General features: G+C 44.9%; 1 protein-coding gene across 33 annotated transcripts in view; it reads right to left on the bottom strand.

Moving 5' to 3' along the window:
• The window catches only part of CACNA1C (calcium voltage-gated channel subunit alpha1 C), a 611,497-nt gene that overhangs the window by 193,409 nt on the left and 398,160 nt on the right, over positions 1 to 19,928 (bottom strand). For all 33 annotated transcript variants that reach the window (XM_077340079.1, XM_077340052.1, XM_077340055.1 and 30 more), the window contains exon 6: positions 576 to 731. In XM_077340079.1, coding sequence (XP_077196194.1) covers positions 576 to 731 — 156 coding nt within the window. The remainder of the gene's footprint in view (positions 1 to 575; positions 732 to 19,928) is intronic.

Below are 19,928 nucleotides of genomic sequence, written 5' to 3'. Positions count from 1 at the left end.
GGAGGTCACAGACAGAACTCAACAAGTGGACAGAAGGGAGACGAGAAAACCGTGTTATGCAGCCCTTCACTCAGTCTGCCCTGGGTTGCTGGACAAATGGCTTCCTTTCCAATCATGGTTTATATGCCAAAAATATGACACTGGTCAACAGAACAAAGTTTGAATCCAGTGGCACCTTAAAAACCAATAACATATAACTCTGGGCATAAAACTCTGACGAAGTGTGCATGCACAAGAAAGGTTATGCCCAGAATTAAATGTTGTTCTTAAAGAAACCACTGGAAGAAGATTTTGTTCTATTGCTTTGTTCTGTTGCTTCAGACCAAACCAGCTGCCTACCTGAATTTAGGTTTAGTAAGACAGTACAATGGAGGTTACTTAACAGGTAGAAATTCCCACTCCTAGAGATTTTGGCTACCATTTCTTGAGCAAGCAAAATGGATTAGGTGACGATTACATAGGCTACCACATTTGAAAGCATTGTTAGCGCAAAATAAATTTTCAACCTTCTATCCGCTGACATCAGGCGGCAAAAGGGAAATGAACGCATGGTGCCTGTACAGCAAATCACTTACCTGTTACCCCTAACAAGTAGCAAGTCTTGTGCATCTTCCCCATGAAGAGTTCGAGCCCAATGATGGCATAGATAATTATGACAAACAGCACCAGCAGGGCAATGTGCAGCAAAGGAACCATGGCCTTGATAATGGAATTTAAAACCACCTGAAGGCCTGAAATGAGAAAGGCAATAACAGGTTGAAATTGAATTACCTGCTGGATAACAAGTGTGAATGGCAAATGATTCTTTTGATATGCCTTTGGTATTTGACAGACGTTACTCCTGCTCAATATAATGGTGCCCACATGGCTTGACAATTAGAATCTGGTCTACAAGGTCAACCAATTTGTAACAAAATCTTCCGGTGTAACAGGCCACCAGACCCACAATGTGTCTAGTTCTAGAGAGAATCAGAGTTGGAAGGGATCTCCAGGGTCATCTAGTCCAACCCCCTGCACTATGCAGGACACTCATAACCCAATCGCTCATCCACTGCAACCTGCCACCTCCTTGAACCTTCACAGAATCAGCCTCTCCGTCAGATGGCTGTCCAGCCTCTGTTTAAAAATCTCCAAAGATTTTAAAAATCTCCAACCCACTACCTCCTGAGGAAGCCTGTTCCACTGAGAAACCACTCTCACTGTCAGGAACTTCTTTCGGATGTTTACATGGAATTTCTTTTGAATTAATTTCATCCCATTGGTTCTGGTCTGTCCCTCCGGGGCAAGAGAGAACAACTCTGCCCCATCCTCTACATAAAGGTAAAGGTATCCCCTGTGCAAGCACCGGGTCATGTCTGACCCTTGAGGTGACGCTTTCATGGCAGACTCAATACGGGGTGGTTTGCCAGTGCCTTCCCCAGTCATTACTGTTTACCCCCCAGCAAACTGGGTACTCATTTTACTGACCTCGGAAGGATGGAAGGCTGAGTCAACCTTGAGCCAGCTGCTGGGATCAAACTCCCAGCCTCATGGGCAGAGCTTTCAGACTGCATGTCTGCCGCCTTACCACTCTGAGCCACCAGAGGCTCATATATATAATTCTAAACTACAGGTGCAACCCTTGATTAAATAAGTTACTTAAAATCTTTTCGACAGACACTGAAATTTTAAAGCACTGTTTAAAACATAAAAACCTTGGATGGCAATAGCTGTCATTTAATTTTATTTACTTATTTAAAACATGTGCTGCTTTCCCAATCAATTCAGGGTTCCTCCAAGTTTTAGTTCCAACCTTCAGGTGAGGCCTGGAGAGCCCCCAGAATTACAACTGATATCCAGACTACGGGAATCAGTTCCACCGGAGAAACTGATCGAACTCCCAGCCTCATGGGCATAGCTTCAGACTGCAAGTCTGCTGCCTTACCACTCTGCGCCACAAGAGGTTCTTACATAGCAGCCTTTTAAATACTTGAAGATGGTTATCAGATCCCCTCTCAGCCGTCTCCTCTCCAGGCTAAACAAACCAAGCTCCCCCAACCTTTCCTCATACGTCTTGGTCTCCAAACCCCTCGCCAGCTTTGTTGCCCTCCTCTGTACACGCTCCAGTTTGTCTACATCCCTCTTCAACAGGGGTGCCCAAAACTGAACACAGTACTCCAAGTGAGGCTGAACCAGAGCAGAGTAAAGCGGTACCATCACCTCCCATGATCTGGATATGATACTCCATTTGATACAGCCCCAAATACAATTTGTCTGGTGTTGCTATGGCCTGCCTGGTGTTGCTATGGCCTGCTTGGGAAGGAGGCATCATTCCACCTTAGCAGATAGGAACAGAAAAGAACCAAAAGGCAAAGGAAGTGGATGCAACAGTGACTCCCAATGGCATTCTTTATTTGTTCTTAAGGTAGATGCAACACAACCCTTTCTAGACCCGTGGGATGAAGAGTTTACTCACTCCTCCTCCTCAGTTGCCAACCCCAGTCTGCACCTGGCAGCCCTTTTTAGGTCTCAATATGACGGGCATTGCCCAGACTATTGCTCTGTCTCCAGCCTGGTTGCCCTTCCCTCCCAAGGTGCTTGCCACTTCACTTTTAATGCCAACCAGCGACATTCTAGTCAGACCCACCCAACTGGTGTTAAGTATGACAGGACCCCTGCTTTATACCCTGGCACACTGTATTCCATAACCCATGGTGCACTGCAACAGTCTAGGCTTGAGACCAAGCCAGACACAGAAACACACTGACAAGACAATGACCGAACCTCGCCAGGACAGAGTCCATCTTGGAAACCAGGACATGCCCCGGCTTGTCCTCTGCTACAGGTTGGAATGTCAGGTGCCTCTGCACTGATTCCCCACCCCCACCCCCACCCCATAGTTTTGCTGATAGCGTGGGTTGGCCAGAACTGGTTTGGCCAGGGGCTCTTGCCCAATTTCTTTGTCTCCTCTGCCAGGGGTTAAGCCCATCAATAGATAGCACCATCTCTAAGATGTTTCCTTTTGTCTTAGGTCATTAACAGCCATCTCAGGCTAGCATTGCCCAACACCAGAGTAATTGGAAATTTCCAACTCCTGACTTACAGCACCTTGGCCTCCCTCCCCAAAACCCTATATAAACAGTGGCTTTAGGAAGCCCCCTCGTGCGCTCTGCGGGTGAAAACCTGTTGGTCGTTCCCGGCCCTAGGGAAGCACGCCTGGCCTCGACCAGGGCCAGGGCCTTTTCGGTCCTGGCCCCGACCTGGTGGAATGAGCTCCCGGGAGAGCTGCGAGCCCTGCGGGATCTTTCAACGTTCCGCAGGGCCTGCAAGACGGAGCTCTTCCGCCAGGTTTATGGTTGAGGCCGAGGCTGATAATAGATCTATGCCCCCCCGGGGGACTCGGGTTCCGGACCCGAAGCAAAATATCATCAGGACCTCCTCTCCACCCGCTAGTAGTGGGAGGGAGGCGGGGGAAGTTGAGCTGCCGTTCTTGCCATGCCGGCAATATTGGCAATGTTATTATTGTTTTTATGGGGTTTTAATGGGGATTTGCGATATTGTTACCCGCCACGAGCCGCAAGGGAGTGGCGGGCTATAAATCTAATAATAATAATAATAATAATAATAATAATAATAATAATAATAATAATAATAATAATATGGGACCCATCTGAAACACCCTAAACGGTCCCTGTGCAGCCTGCTTCTTCTTGGTTATCTACTCTACAGGAAAGGTAATTATCCTGGATCCTATTCCCCCCCCCCTATTCTTCTCTATATGACTGCTTGCTAAGTGTGTTAGATATATTTATGCTTTTTTATTATTTTCTTTTCAGTAAAGACTATTATTATTTTTAATTTATCAACGTTGTCTGCCTTGAGTTCTTAAGGGTGTAATTACCTCATAAAACATTGGCAAATCGATCCTTAAACGCTATGTTACCACCCTCTTGCAAAGCTTTTCTCCCACTGCTGAATATACATGTCACAGGACACGTGTATATGCGATTCCTGGTAACACCGGCTTTGCCTTATCAACCAACCACGGACATCAACAATAAGCACAGTTGTCTCCTTATGCCAATAGTCAGTGCCAATGATCATCCCTGATCCTTACAAAAGCTTCTGGATCCAGCTTAGTTGCCGATCTAAATGTAGGTGAAACCAACTAAGTTCCTTGCTCCCAAATAGAGAGTGACAGACCCATCCTGAACGGGAGGGGAGTGGGTTATATATTTATTAACCACCATCTTGATATTGTGTTTTAATTATGTTTTAATGGGTTTTTATGGGATGTTATTCTATTCATGGATTTTTGTAAACCACCGCAAGACATTTGAGAGCAGCGGTATATAAATACAAATAAATAAATAAAATAAATAAATAAACAACAAGTATGCTTCTATCCCCATAGCAGTACGCTTCTGTCAGGTTCCTCCTCTGCCCACAATTGTAAAGGGCAGGATCTGACATTGCTTACAGTGGTAGGTTCTTAGAAGAAGAAGAAGAAGAAGAAGAAGAAGAAGAAGAAGAAGAAGAAGAAGAAGAGTTGGTTCTTATATGCCACTTTTCTCTACCCAAAGGAGGCTCAAAGCGGCTTACAGTCGCCTTCCCTTCCTCTCCCCACAACAGACACCCTGTGGGGTGGGTGAGGCTGAGAGAGCCATGATATCTCTGCTTGGTCAGAACAGTTTTATCAGTGCCATGACGAGCCCAAGGTCACCCAGCTGGCTGCATGTGGGGGAGCGCAGAATCGAACCTGGCATGCCAGGTTAGAAGTCCGCGCTCCTAACCGCTACACCAAACTGGCTCTCTTCATAAGTTTTATGAAGCAATTTCTTTTTGTTTGGAAGCTACAAGAGAGACCATATTGCTGGTTAATGGAAAAACAATCTCTTCTGGAATGCAACGCAGACACTGCTTTTGCTGGTTCCAGAAAGCTACCTTTAAAGTGTTCCTGTGGGGGTAGATCTGCTTTACAGAATGTGCAAAGCTACTGTAAATGCACTCATGTTTACAAAAGCTGGAAACAGCCGCAGATGGAAGAACTATTGCAGTAAACATTGCATTATTATGTCATTAGGGAAGGGAATGCTATGAGGGGCATCAACCGAGGCGCCTAATTGGCTCAGAAGTAGCCAAGAAACACAAGCTCCCTTTCTCTGCAGAAGTTTTTGCTGCAGCTTTTGGACAAGAACTGACTGTCCTCAATGATTTCAACCTCTGTCCAAAAACATTACTTTTACTTAGTTACAACAACCACATTTTGGATAATTTCGTTTTTTAAACTGAAAAAAAAACATTATGAGAGTTACAACAACTGATACAAGTTATGTCAATCTCAGTTTCCTTGTACCGGCATATCACCCTTCCCTGTAAGCTCTGGAGTTACATAAATTATATTACAATACATTTTGGAGAACCCTAGTTGGAGATTTGTTCATGGATGGTGCTCCCTGAGTAAGATTTTCCTTACGTGTAAGATTTTCCTCCAGCGGCCGTCCTTTACCTCTCCCTCTTGTAATACTGGATAATGGAATGGAACTAGACTTCATTGTACTGCAACGTACACACAAATGCCTCTACTTGCTCTCTTCACGAGCCCTTCCATCTCCCACACCCTCTTTCACTACCTTTATTTGTTTAATTCATTTACGAAATTTCCACCTCGTCTTTCTGCCCCCACAGGGTCACCAAGGCAGCTAACAAATTGAAACACTCACTAAGAAAAATATTATCTCAAAGGCCATTAAAGCCCACACATGGGACATCATTATCACAAGTTAAAAAGCTTAAAATAAGCACAAAAGATTAAAAAAAACAACAGTTGAAACATTGGAGAGAACAGGGGGATCATGTCACTGTTTCGACTGGAAGCCCTTCAGATTAGGACCTCCTACCCACTCTTATGGCATATTATGATGAGTATAAAAACCAAAGAATTCCTGTCGGTTTAATAAATTACTGCTTGATAAAATGCCATATGGCATTTCAAACGGATTCCTGTCATTTGCCCAGCTGTAGTGTGAAATATTAACTGTGAAATCAGAAGACGGAGGAAGCTTTCCCCCCTCAAAAACATACAACCTGAAAAACTTGTTGACTTCTAAGATGCTACTGTATTCAAACCTTCACATACAGTTCTCCTTAGGTGAGACTCAAATTTGACCTTGGGTGTTCTAGAACTCGAGACTGATGTGGCCCAGGCTTTCTCAACCAGGGTTTCATGAAACCCTGAGGTTTCTTGACAGTCCTGGAAGGGTTTCCCAAATGGATGGGAGGTAACTAATTTGTAATATATATTTTTAAATGGGTTAAACACTTATTGGGTGATATGACTATATATAGTCATGTTGATCCAACCACTCCTCCCAAAATGGCCAACGATGGGGTTGGAGGGGGGTTGGGAGGGGCCCCGGGTGGCCATGTACGCAGCTATGCTTCTCAACCATATTCTGCACAATCACGTCACTTCCGGTGTTTTTTGAAGCTTGAAGAATGTTTCTGGTGCTTCTCAACGGTAACAAAGTTGAGAAAGACTGATGTAGCTTGAACTACTATAAGCAGAATTGCCTGCTTTATTGACCAGGCAAGACCAGAAGATGAAAATTCTAACATCTGTGGTAGGTATAGCCAATTGGGGAGCTACATAGTCCTCCCTGCTGTGCTTAAAGTGGACTCAGAGCCTATCCAATCCCCCAGCTAATTCAATATGCTAGCAAGCTTAAGTCTCAGATCATAATCTTCTGGTTCAGAATTCCTGATAGCCGATAAAACCATTCTAAAACAAGTCCTATATAAGATATTCTCTCTCTCTCTGATATTTTGTGGTTCTATAAGATAATAGAAATAAATCCAGGAAGTTCTTAGTTTTCAAAGTATTTTGGAGAATGCATCAATCTTAAATGCAGCCATAACACAGACATCAATCACCCCAAGGGCTTTATTTCATGAGTTAGTATTTATGATCATATCTTTCCTCAGCGTTTGAGTGGGTATTAAAGAACACAGAAAGACATTTTGCTTTTCAGACGCACAAATGTATGTTCATTATTCAACGTTCCATTAAAGTACTGAAATGTACCACGGGGGGCTCAAGGCAGACAATGGCAGCTCACCAGTTCAGTCCCCTGAGTTTACAGACTGGGGGTTGTATGAGTCAAACGCTATTAAAGAGAGACGAAATTGTAGGCAAGACAGCCAGGAACAACTGCTGCCACCATAAGCTTTATGGGAGCATCTAAGAAGGTTAATTAGAAAGCAAAACAAAACTTCCCTAAGATAATGAAGAAGAGAAATAGGATTGCAAAATCATACATAAATTGGGATGCTTTGCTAAGAGCCAGTAGCACAAAGAAATGACCAATAGTACAACGTCCTCAGGGGTGTATCTATGGAAAATAGCACCTATGACAAGCATTTCCAGGTGATGTCAGGACAATGAGTTATATTCCAGAGTCTTTCTGGCTTTGGAGTATGTTAAAGTTAAGCTCCTTAATCTTTTAATTAACAAATTATGGCACTAGATAAACATTATCACTGCTCCGTCCTTGCTTTCATTGATGCAAATTGGTCTATGATATGTTCAAAGTCAATCCCCGCCCCCCCAGTTTCTTCCCTTTCTAATTTGAAAATCAAAGGCAGATGGTGCATCTGAAGAAATTTATTTTTTTTCACTATCCACGGATGGCTTGTCTGACTTTAACAGAAATGGCTCAGTGGTGCCTCCCATTAATTGGCGCCCGGGGCACATGCCACACCTGCCATACCCACGATGTGCCAATGGGTGTACTGCAGGGGCCCTGCAGGGGAGCTCATGGTAATTGTAATTCACGGACATCTGGAGGTTGTACACCCCTGGTGTAATGATTACCTTCTCACTCCAGGATCTGGGAAAGTGGGGTTTAGATCCCTTCTCTTCCAGGAAGCTTAGGCCAATCACACAACATTGGCCTAACCTACCTCGTAAATTTGTTTTCAGAATAAAATAGGAAAGGGAGAGCAATGTACAGAGCTGTGAACTGCTTGAAGAAAGAATAGAATAAAAAAAATGAATGTATGTAGAATGAATGACCGGCCCAGGTCTTTAGAATAGTTCTAAAATGTTACAAGCAAGGCAGGATCAACATACCCTGAGGTGGGGCAATGGCCTGGGCCAAGGTCTTCTGACAGGGCCCACTGCTGTTGTACCCCCCTCACTTATTGGCTAGGACTCTCCTCTGCTCCAAGCTATACCCCCTGCCCAGGGCTGCTGGGAAAAGGGCTTGCAGGCAGAGGTGAACATAGGCAGAGGGAGAACTCCCAAGCAGCCAAGGGAAAGACAGAGACAGGCTGGTGAAGGCAGGTGGGCCAGGGGTGAGGAGGAGAACTTATTAGGTTGTATAGGTCCTGGTAGTAGGCAAGGGGTAGGTTGTCTTGAGAACTCTCTGCCCGGGGCCCTTCAGCATCTAGAACTGGCCCTGGTTACAAGCTGCAAAAGTAGCACCTTAAAAATTCACCTGCTTGCAAATATGCTTTTCTGTTTTTTTGTTTGTTTGTTTTTGGGGGGGGGTTGCAGGAGAGGGGAAAAGGCAGCACAGTTCTCGTGATGAGTACTCTTTTGGCTCTAAAGCATCCTTTCTCAACGTTTTTACCATTGAGAAATCCCTGAAACATTCTTCAGGCTTCGAGAAACTCCAGAAGTGGCACCAAAATGCAGAATGTGGTCGGGAAGCAGAGCTGTGGACACGCCCACCTGGGACCCCTCCCCTTCTCACCCTCTCCAGGCCCACCACTGACCACGGGGAGGAGCAGGTTGACATGATCATATATGGTCATATCACCTGATAAATGTTTAACAATTTTTAAAAATATGTTAAAATTAATATTAAATATATATTAAAATTATTTCTCCCGCCCATTCAGGAAACCCTGGTTGAGAAAGCACGCGCTAAAGCAGGGGTAGTCAAACTGCAGCCCTCCAGATGTCCATGGACTACAATTCCCAGGAGCCCCTGCCAGCGAATGCTGGCAGGGGCTCCAGGGAATTGTAGTCCATGGACATTTGGAGGGCCGCAGTTTGACTACCCCTGCGCTAAAGCAATACAGCAATAAATAGCCTTCCATTCAAGCATGCTATTATGTCTTTTAACATGTCTAGTCGTGCTTTGTTACCCAGGATTTCAGTACTTATACATGACAAGGTGCATCAGGTTTTAAAAAATCAGCAAAAAAATGCAAAAATCCCCTACTTAATTGTGTGGGCAAACGACATATCCTTCATAGGGGTGAGATAACCAAGAAGCAAAGCCGAAATCCCATAAACCACACACCTCGTAGAATATCACACACGTGGCAAGTCTTAGATGGCCCAGGAGGCACAAGTGAACAGAAGAACTGAGGAAACAGGGCTGTCAAAAAGCATTATTTGAATCACTCAGTCGCGTCTTTTGTCGTGTTAATAATTCAGGGCCTTAAACAGCTTTCAACGTTTATTTAAAAAGCACTCCAGCTTAAAAAAAAAAAAAATTAAAAAGGACGAAAGCAAAGAACAAGAAATCCGCGGCTGCCTGCTGCCTGCTGAAATCGACTCCATAAATGTTTTAGCAAGCAGAATGTGTTAACTGCCTTCACAGATCTCATAGACAATAGTACTTATTTACATTGATGCCGGGCATGAAATATTTATTCTGTGGAAACGTCGGCAGTCTTTGGTGACGCCTCTCCTTAACAAGGCTCAAGTACAAGCAAAAGGCTACTCCCGAGTAAGGAAATCCAAACGAAACCCCTCCGGGCCCACAGGGACTTCTCTACGGCTTCAAGATCCACTGTGCCACAGAGCTGTGTAAGGAAAGAAATGGAATTCTGGGAAGGCATTTCGGCTTGGCGGGGGACAGAAGCCCACTGTGTCTCCCCAATGTACATTTCTTTTGCCTCAGCGAACATGCCTTCCAAAAGAGGCTTGCGTTTTTTTTACATTTAGGGCAGTCATGAAGACTCCCGCTTGCCTGCCTTTCCGCAAATGATGCACCACTGGATTATTCATGAGGGCTTTTCTGAGCAAGCAACTGAGTCACACCGAATCAAATGTTTCACAGGGTTGACTTGGATAAATCATTGCGGACTGTGGTCACAGCGGACAGCTTGCTGAAACGAGGATCCGACGGGGTAATTTTTGCATCGTTTAATTTGTCATATCAGTGCTTCTGCTTGGCTTCAGTTTCGTTTCTAGGCTTCTGGTTGGTTCTACTGCAGCCCGAATTCCCACTGAACGGTTCAGGGAATGTCCTAACTTGTCCTGCTGTTTGTGCTGACTCACTCTGTGTAGCCCGCCTTGAGTGCTAGTGAAAAATCAACACATTCTGTGAACTTAGGCAGATTGTGAGTGGGTGGGAAGAAGGGATTGTGTCAGTGCCTGGCTCTTGCAGCCCTTTAAGGCCTGGGGAAATGCTATTCCTGGTAAGGCCTTGGAAGAGGAATGTGTCTCATGGCCTAAGTGTCACTCAACGCTTAACACCCAGTCATGGCAGCTGTCCCGCCCCTGAGGGCCTCCTCCTCCACCCGGCTTGCCTGTCTATCCAGCAGCCAGCCAATCACCTTCTGTCCCCCACCCTGACCACCCCCTCCCACTTCCCTCTGGGGCTCGGAGGCTGCAGATCCCTGCTGCACGAGAGCTGCCCCTGCTGGTGGGTTCCCTTCCTGGGGACCACCAGCCTGCAGCCTTTCCAGGACCTAGTCTGCACACAATAGACAATGCACTTTCAATGCACTTTCGAAGTAGATTTTCCTGTTCCGCACAGGAAAATCCAGCTGCCAAAGCACATTGAAAGTGCATTATGCTGTGTGTGCAGACTAGGCCCAGGTCCTGGGGGGAGGGAGAGGCCATCCACAGAGTTCTTCTACCCCCTTCCCCAATCTAGCACCCATTGTATTCCTGAATGCAATGGGCTTGGCCCCTAGTAATAGATAAATAATGTAAATAAAAGATATGAAGCAGCCATCAAATACTTGTATTCTATGGTGGACCAGGATGAGAGCAACTCAGGTTTCACTCAATCCAATGCTCACTAGTCTCACAGTTTTGATGATAAAGGATGTGAACCAAATATGCTGCAATGTGTACCAAAGAAGATGGCTAGGAGAGAAGCTTGATTTTATTAAAAAATTGTAGGTAATGAAGTGCCATTAATGAAAGGATAATCAGGCTTCATAGGAGGATAATAAGACTTCATGCAACACGACTTCACATAAGCCACCTCCACGGAGGCTTAGAGTGAAGGTGTAGAGTGGTTTGCTTAAGGCCATCTAAAAAGTCTGTGGCATAAATGAGATTTAGACCAGGGACTTCTTGATTTGTTACTCCTAGAAAGCGTTACCCCCATCCAAGCCCATTGATTTCCATGGACCTTAGGGCACGCTGCCAAGGACTGAGCTATTAGCTGCTATTCTGCATCAGCTCCCTTTATTCCCCTCTCCCCCAATAGCCATGGGCCAAGTTCTGCATGGAATTATTGCTTTTTCTTCTTGTTCTTGAAAAAAAAGTAGTGAAGTACAAGCATTCGTTGGTTTCAAGTAGAGGTTGCCAAAGTGGGTGGTATGCCCGCCCGGGGTGGTGGAAGGATCCATGGGAGACGGTGAGGAATTTGGGGGCAGTAGAGATCAGTGAGGAATTTGGGAGCAGTAAGAGGGCAGCAGTCTGACTCTTCCTGCTGCACCTGCGTTTTCCTACTGAGACGTGTTCCTAGGTGGCTTGCCCTTGCCTGCCTCTGGATAGTAGCAACCCTGGACTTCCTTGGTGGCCTCCCATCCCTGTGCTGACCAGGGCCAACCCTGCTTAGCTTCCTGAAGAACACAACAGCTTCAGAAGGTGGGCTGGATGGGAGCGTATTCCTGCTGAGCTCCTTCCCCTCCTCAGATTCTGTCCTTCCCAAGCTCCAGCCCAGATCTCCAGGAATTCCTTATGATCATATCTTTCCTCAGCAGCTGGAAAAGCCTTCTCCTGCATGCTCCTGGCCATGGGATCTTCTATTGCTTGCTTCTCTCTCTCTCTCTCTCTCTTTAATGAGGCCCCAAAGTACTTTTTACAAATGAATTTTACAAAGAACTTATATATTTTTTCCAGACTAAAATATGACTGCTGCACAACAACCAAAAAAGGAGTGTAGGCAATACAGTGTGTGTTCATATGTATGTGCATGGGGGACAGGGCACTAGGGATGTGGCCTGGGAGCCAAGGGGATGACAGCCTGAAAGTTGTAACAAAATACGCCAATGTGAATGAATGTACACAGGATCGTGTTCTGACAAATGGCTCAGTTCCCATAGTTCTATAGGATTGCCTTGATATAACAGACAGAAAGCTCTTGTTATTAAAACAGAACTCTTTTGAAGAAGCAGGCTTTTACCCCTCAAGGGTTCTTTTAGGAAACCCATAAATACTACAGCAAGCACAGGGGAGTTTACCCATTACAGAAACACCAGTACCTAATTTTAATGTATTTTGGTACTACAGGGATTTTATCTTTGGTTGGATTGGGAGCGAAGCAACCTTCTAGAGACAGTCAGCTGAATGAAAAAAAGTTGATTCCCACTCTTAGTCATTTTTGCTAGACACAGAGAGTGAGTAGAAAACAAACCAGGATGAAGCCAGTATCCTAGATCTGTACGTAACCCAAATCAGCTTTGGGTCTTGGTTTGATGTAACCTAACAAACCTCAGTTAGTGTAGCAACCCAGTTTAAATAAACCAAGGTTTTGTGTTACATTTCAACTGACCCAGCATAAGAATCTATGGCAGCAGCTTCAAAACACATGGTCCGTGTGCCACATCTGGGCTACCAAGAAATATATGCAGCAGTGCAAACCAAACCAACTGGAATCAGTAATCCCAGGAAAATACTGATCAAGTTATAGTAAGATCAGAACTGGCCCTCATAATGAATGACATATTCTCCTTAGGCTTAAACCAAAAATCTTATGTAGTGAGGCTGGCACCTAACCTACAGATCTATTGGGTGAGAAAGCCTCAGAATACTCTATAGCAGGGTAGCCAAACTGTGGCTCTCCAGATGTCCACAGACTACAATTTCCATGAGACCCTACCAGCACCTGTTACCAAAAGCAATCTGGCAGGGGTCATGGGAATTGTAGTTCATGGACATCTACAGTGCCAGTGTTCAGCCACCCCGGTCCTATAGCATTACCACCAAACAAACAAACAAACTAACAATGCATTCAAAATTTTAAAAGTAATTTAGTAACTGGAGTTATATTTAGAGGTTGCAGTAAACTGAAGTTTGCTTAGCTTACGCACAAATTCAGCTCTGTTCCTGGGACAGCACATTCCACTAAGGTCCGTTGGGGCAGCAGGATCCTGTCCAAATGGCAAGGTCCTTTGCAGTTTCCTAGTATGTGGAAATTACTGCCTGCAGAGACAGTCGATCACTTCTAGGTTGCTGATGCCAGTCGAGCTTTATCACTTTTTACCAGGAGCAGGGCCCCCCTCCCTGAGTCCTTCCACTTGTCAATTGCCCGGAGATTTAGAGGACATAAAAGGATGACAGATTCGGACAGTGATCTTGCAAATATAAAATGCGCATCCTGGGATCAGTATATTACGGCATTCTTTCTTTTCTGAGAAAATACAGCAAGATTTATTTTTGACACATGCTGGCAAAGTACAGAAATAGATCTTTCCAAGGGACTCTTGAGATTATTAACTATGGATCTCGCTCCAAAGACACCACATCAGTTGCTACGGCTGCTGCTTTGCTTCCATTCACTGGAAAATGCCGTGATAAAGTGTTGACTGAACTCCAAAACGTTTTTTTTTACAGGCCAAACTCCCAACAGAGTCGCAGTGCATGAATTCATGGTAGATTGTATCATCAGGAAAATTGGGGGTGGGGTGGGAGGGATGGTTTGCCACCTTGTCTATCTATACCACCCACACAGGACACTTGCAACTAATTCAATAACCCACTTTTGCCCACAATTATTTATTTTACAGTCCTTGTCATATGTTATCATCACATCAGGCTCGGGCCCTGCATATCTGAGGGACCACCTCTCCCAATATGCTCCCCAGTGAGCACTTTGTTCTTCAGGTGCTAATCTGTTGGTGATCCCTGGCCCCAAGCCCAAAGATATCTGCCTGGCTTTGGACAAAGCCTAGGCTTTCTCAGTCCTGGCTCCAGCCCATTGGAAAGATTTGCCAGCTGAGATTAGGGCCCTAATGGAGCTATCACAGTTCCACAGGGCCTGTAAGGCAGCACTCTTCTGGCAGGCCTAAGGCAGCTGTGAGACTCTGTCTACTCCCAATACGCAGACTTCATTGAAGGCAAATCTTTTTGTTGAAAAAATAGTGAACTGACCATCATTTTGCTAAGACTAATAATTCTGCCTCTACAGCCCTCTTATCTACCCTCCACTCAACGGTTTGACATGAAGGTATTTTCCTGACCAAACATAGAGTCATAGAGTTGGAAGGGACCTCATGAGTTATCTAGTCTACACGATGCAAGACTCTCACAACCCTCTTGCGCATCCACTGTAACCTGGCGCCCCCCTAAGCCTTCACAGGATCAGCCTCTCCATCAGATGGCTCTCCAGCCTCTGTTTAAAAATTTCCAAAGATGGAGAAGCCACCACCTCCCGAGGAAGCCTGTTCCACTGAGAAACCGCTCTCACTGTCAGGAACTTCTTTCTGATGTTTAGACAGAATTTCTTTTGAATTAATTTCATCCCATTGACTCTGGTCCATCCCTCCGGGGCAAATGGCCAGGACAGATGCATGTGCTTGTAAAGATCCCAGAGATGTTGGGAAAGATGGTCTTTCCCATAGGTTCAGACACAGAGACCCTCCATAAAACCCCAGGCCAGCTAGCTACATCCACACCTATGCTAAACAATCAACAATGGATCGAATGCTCATACAGGATCAAAGACCACAGTGATACACACTCAGAACAGGAAACAATGCACGACAAGGCAGGTCAAGCGATACCAGCAATAAAAAGGATAAAATATGGTTATGACATCAACACAGTCCATGGCAAGGCAGGTCAAGCAATATAGGCAATACATGGTGAAAGTAATACAAGGGCAAAGCAGATGGTTTGGACAGCGACCTAGTATCATATGGGCCCGCCTCCTCTCTGGTTCCCCCCTCCCTATTGGCATATGGCCCCTTGCCACTGCCAGTCTTGCAAGCCAGAATGAAGATGTCTGGGGTGAGGTAGGGTGGAAGCTTTGTGCCTTTTAAAACGTTTAGGAAGCTTTTAACTATCTATGAATGTTTTAATATATTGTCGTAAATATATTTTTATAGAGGAATGGGAAGGCGACTGTAAGCCGCTTTGAGCCTCCTTCGGGTAGGGAAAAGCGGCATATAAGAACCAACTCTTCTTCTTCTTCTTCTAAATCACCCCAAACCCATTTGGGGAGAGAGGTGGTCTATACATGAAATAATACATTAAAAAATCAGTGATGACCATTATGGAACATTGCTTAGCAGCATCATTCCTCACCGCAAACCACTAGCATCGGGTGCAATCCAACCAAAAGTAAGCTCCTTTAAATACCATTAACAGATGGTACATGTTTAAATCCCATCGAATGAAATCAAAGGGACTTGAGATTGCTCAACTTCTCCTGAATCATGCCCGTTGTTTATTAACTGCTAGTAAAGTTTGAAATCAGTTGATCACACGTGTGAGAATCAATTCCATTTCATCATATTCCCAAGAATGCAATGTAGCTCACAAATTCCGTCCACCTGTGGTCCAATCCATGTGCATCAGACTCCCAGTTAACAAACATTTTTTAGCATGAATTCAGAATCACTCATGCATCTGCGGCCTTTGTGGGGACTAAAACTGCAAACTCAAGCACCTCCCACAGGGAACGACACTGTGTGGTTTTCCTAGATTTTGCCATGGTCAAATGCAGTATTTGAAACCACCCTCATTCTATGATCATCATGCATTTATGTAGGCTTGATATGATGTACTTATATAAGTAGTTATCTTTATTTTGAATTAATTCCACACATATTTATCAACAATTATGTGGGCAGACAGAATTCAACATTTCTTGTTGAAGAACTGAAGGGGTGAAAACTAGACAGGTATCACTCCCTATATCAATAAAGAAGGAACTTGCTCACAGATATCTTAGGGATTAAATTTGAGAGGGGCAAGTTAGAAGAAGGTTGCTATCTACCTTAACAGTGGGAGTGAGCTACTTGCCTGCTCCCTAAACCCTCAAACCGGCCCTGGTTATAGATCTGCCATTACCTTCATATTGTCAAGGAACTAGCAAAAAGAAACATACTCATTGAACAGCAAATAATGAACGAATAACATGGACTCATGTAACATGTATTCAACCAGAACAAAAAGCAACTTGGTAAGAACGTAAAAGAAGCCATGCTGGACCAGGCCAATGGCCCATCCAGTCCAACACCCTGTGCCACACTGTGGCTAAAACCAAGATCTCATCAGGAGATCCACCAGAAGGGCCTGAATGCCAGAATGCAGAACATCATTGCCTCAGTCATAGTGTTCATCTGTGGCTAACAGACACTCATGGACCTCTGCTTTATATGTTTAGACTAGGAACCAAGCCTGTTGCATTCAGGAATACAATGGACACTAAATTTGGGGGGGGGGAGGATGCAGGACTCTGGATGGCCTCTCCCTCCACCCAGGACTTGGAAAGGCTGCAGGGTGGAGCTCCCCGGGAAGGGAACTTACCGGCAGAGGAAACAGAAGGTGATTGTAAGCCACTTTGAGACTCCTTCGGGTAGAGAAAAGCGGCATATAAGAACCAACTCTTCTTCTTATGTTCTGACCGAGCATGAATATCAGGGCTCCCTCATCCTCACCCACCTCACAGGGTGTCTGTTGTGGGGAGAGGAAAGGGAAGGTGAATGTAAGCAGCTTTGAGACTCCTTTGAGTAGGGAAAAGTGGCATATAAGAACCAACTCTTCTTCTTCTTCTTCTTCTTCTTCTTCTTTTTCCAGAATAAAACTCTGCCAGCCTTAAAGGTGCTGCTGGCCTCATGCTTTGTTTAGCCCTGGGAAAGGTTGAACAATGCTGTTGGCTGACCTTCCTCAAATATCAAAGTGACAATAGGAAGACTGTTAAAGAACATCATCCTTCAAAAGGTGCATTCTTGTAGTCATGATGCACACATCTTCACACCCGTAAAGTGTACCAGGCCTAAAGTTTGTACTTGGCAATGAGATCCATGGGGATCTCTCACTCCTGTGACAAGGAGGTACCATCTCCAGGTAGCAGCGCTATTTCCTCCTGCCCAACACAGGTGCCTACCTGTCTCAGCAGTGCTCCTTTGGGGGGGGGCAGGAGTCCCACACACAGAAAATGAGATCGTTAGGGAGAAGGCTAGGCCAAAACGCCCAGGCTCACATCTTCCTACGAGCAAAGAGCAAGGTTTGGTGTGGTTTATTAATTATGGAGGAAGCTCACTTAGGATTTAGAGTTAGATTTATTGTAATTCATCTCCAAGCGAGCTGCAAAACCCATACCACATACAAAACCATAATCTAGCAAATCGCCTGCTGTCTAGCACAGTGCAGCAAGAGTTTCATCAAGCCATTGCTTGCCTGTGAAAACAGAGACCCATTCCACACATGCTGGAACAGGTACTTTCAATGCACTTAATAGTAGAATTTACCTGCTTCACACACAGAAATCTAGCTGCAAAAGCACAATGAAAGTGCATTACCCAACATGTGCAGAAGGACTCTATGAGTTACTGGCATGGGTGTCCCACGGCCATTTCCCACCACAGCCACAATATTGAACATTGCTCATGACATGAATTCAAACCAATTCTAATGTGGGGGAGTGAGGAATCAAACCTGGCTCGCCAGATTAGAGGTCCACACCAAGCTGGCGTTGAGCAGGGGGTTGGACTAGATGGCCTGTATGGCCCCTTCCAACTCTAGGATTCTGTGACACATTCGTACAGAATTGGAGGGGGGGGAACTGGAGATTAATCAGTGTGAAATAAAGAAGCACAAATGTTTCACGCAGATAAATATAAATGCAAAGAAGTACCGTGCTGTCTTTTCCTGCCTCTGCAGCTATGGCCCACCTTGCCACTGCATTCCACAGAGGTAAATGACCTGCCTTTCTCCCAGCGTCTACTGTTAATAGCTTCCAGCTTTATTGGGAAAGGTTGAGCGCCACAAAGGAACACTCTCATTGATTATACTGACACAAAGCACAACAAGAATTGATCCGCTCAAACGTATGCAAATTGTTATAAATTGAGCCTGGTGGCCTGTTTGTGGGTTTCGGATGGGACCTGAAGGCAGGCGGCTCGTACATCTCACAGGCGTGAAGAGTATTTTTGCTCTGCAAATGCAGTGAGCAGACAGTACAGTCACCCCAATGAGATTGTGCAGCCAGGCAGCATTAATTAATCCTAGCAAGAAGCTGATGAAGATGAAATTTAATAAGTTAAATGTGCATTAGTCAGCTCAATGCATGGGTGAACTAGTCTGCCCTTTCCAATCACGATGGGAGAGTTGTTTTTATTTTAAAAATGGCATCGTTCTCTCCCACAACTTCCAAGGCCTCATTTTGCCCTCCAACAGCCCAATATGCAATGAAACGTCCGCAAAAAAAAAAAAAATTATAACCAGTTTTCCATATTTCACAGTGTACATAAATGAGAGAAAGAAAGATTCTGAACTGAAATGAAGGAAACAAAGTCTAAATAATAATATTAGTATCCAGAATGATTAAAGTTGTGTTGTGGAATGCACATTTTCAGAAAAGACTCTGCAGCTATAAGACCGTTTATGCACTGGAGGTTTCATGCTGGGTTGCAGGCTGGAGTTTTAGTCGTGGCAGGTGGCCCCACCTCTTCCTGCACCCACACGGGGGAGCATTTGGCCCAGTGCACCTCATCTGCCCCCTATTTGTGTTCCTGCACGAGAGCTGGGGCAGCAAAGTGCCCAGTGCATAAACGGTCTAAGAGAGGCCACTGAAGCATCTTCCTTGGAGGTGTTTAAAAGAAGAAGGGACCTGTCAAAGGATTGTTTTGCTCTGTTCAAAAACTTGAAGGGTCCCTCTCTGGGCTGGATGGCCTTGTGGTTTTTCTTTTACTTTTGCAAATGCAGCCAGGTTGCTTTATTGAGGAAGAGAACAGCATAGGGACAGAGCAGGAAAAGATAACCCACCCAATTTCCTTTTTTTTAATCTCTGGAAAAGCCACCCCTGAGCTGCTCTTAAATCCGCTGGGGAACAACTTACCTGTACTTTTGTCTCCAACAGATGTAAAGTCAGCTCAGGTGTGATTCCCCACCCACACACACACACACCGGTGGAAAAAAAATGCGTGGGAAGAAAGGATCAACATCCTTCTCACATAATTCTCTTCGTTGAAAAATTAAGCCAAGAGAAGAACACTACTACAAACTAATAAGGGGCAAAAAGGTATGATGAAGCTGAACTCTACGGCAACTAATTTTTGAAGCCACCATGAAATCTTAGAGAGGGGACCAACCTTGATAACACATTGGGAAAAGCCTGATCCTTCTGCAGAGGGCTGGTAGGACTGAAAGGCAGGAGTGGGAAGCTGTGCCATCTCTACCCTTAATCCTAAAGCATCCTCCTTTTATGGTTCTGATCAAATTCACTGGTCCTAACACTGTTGTTTGTTAACCAAAAAGAGATGGATCACTTAGAATCATAGAGTTGGAAGGGGCCACACAGGCCATCTAGTCCAACCCCCTGCTCAACGCAGGATCAGCCCAGAGCATCCTAAAGCATCCAAGAAAAGTGTGTATCCAACCTTTGCTTGAAGACTGCCAGTGAGGGGGAGCTCACCACCTCCTTAGGCAGCCTATTCCACTGCTGAACTACTCTGACTGTGAAAATTGTTTTCCTGATATCTAGCCTATATGCACTTGCTGCGTAGCATCTGGAGCTATTTTG

This window comes from Paroedura picta, chromosome 5 (genome assembly GCF_049243985.1).
Source record: "Paroedura picta isolate Pp20150507F chromosome 5, Ppicta_v3.0, whole genome shotgun sequence".
NCBI classification, from domain to species: Eukaryota; Metazoa; Chordata; class Lepidosauria; order Squamata; family Gekkonidae; genus Paroedura; species Paroedura picta.
The sequence above is the reverse complement of the archived record's forward strand: the minus strand, read 5'-3'. Positions and strand labels throughout refer to the sequence as shown.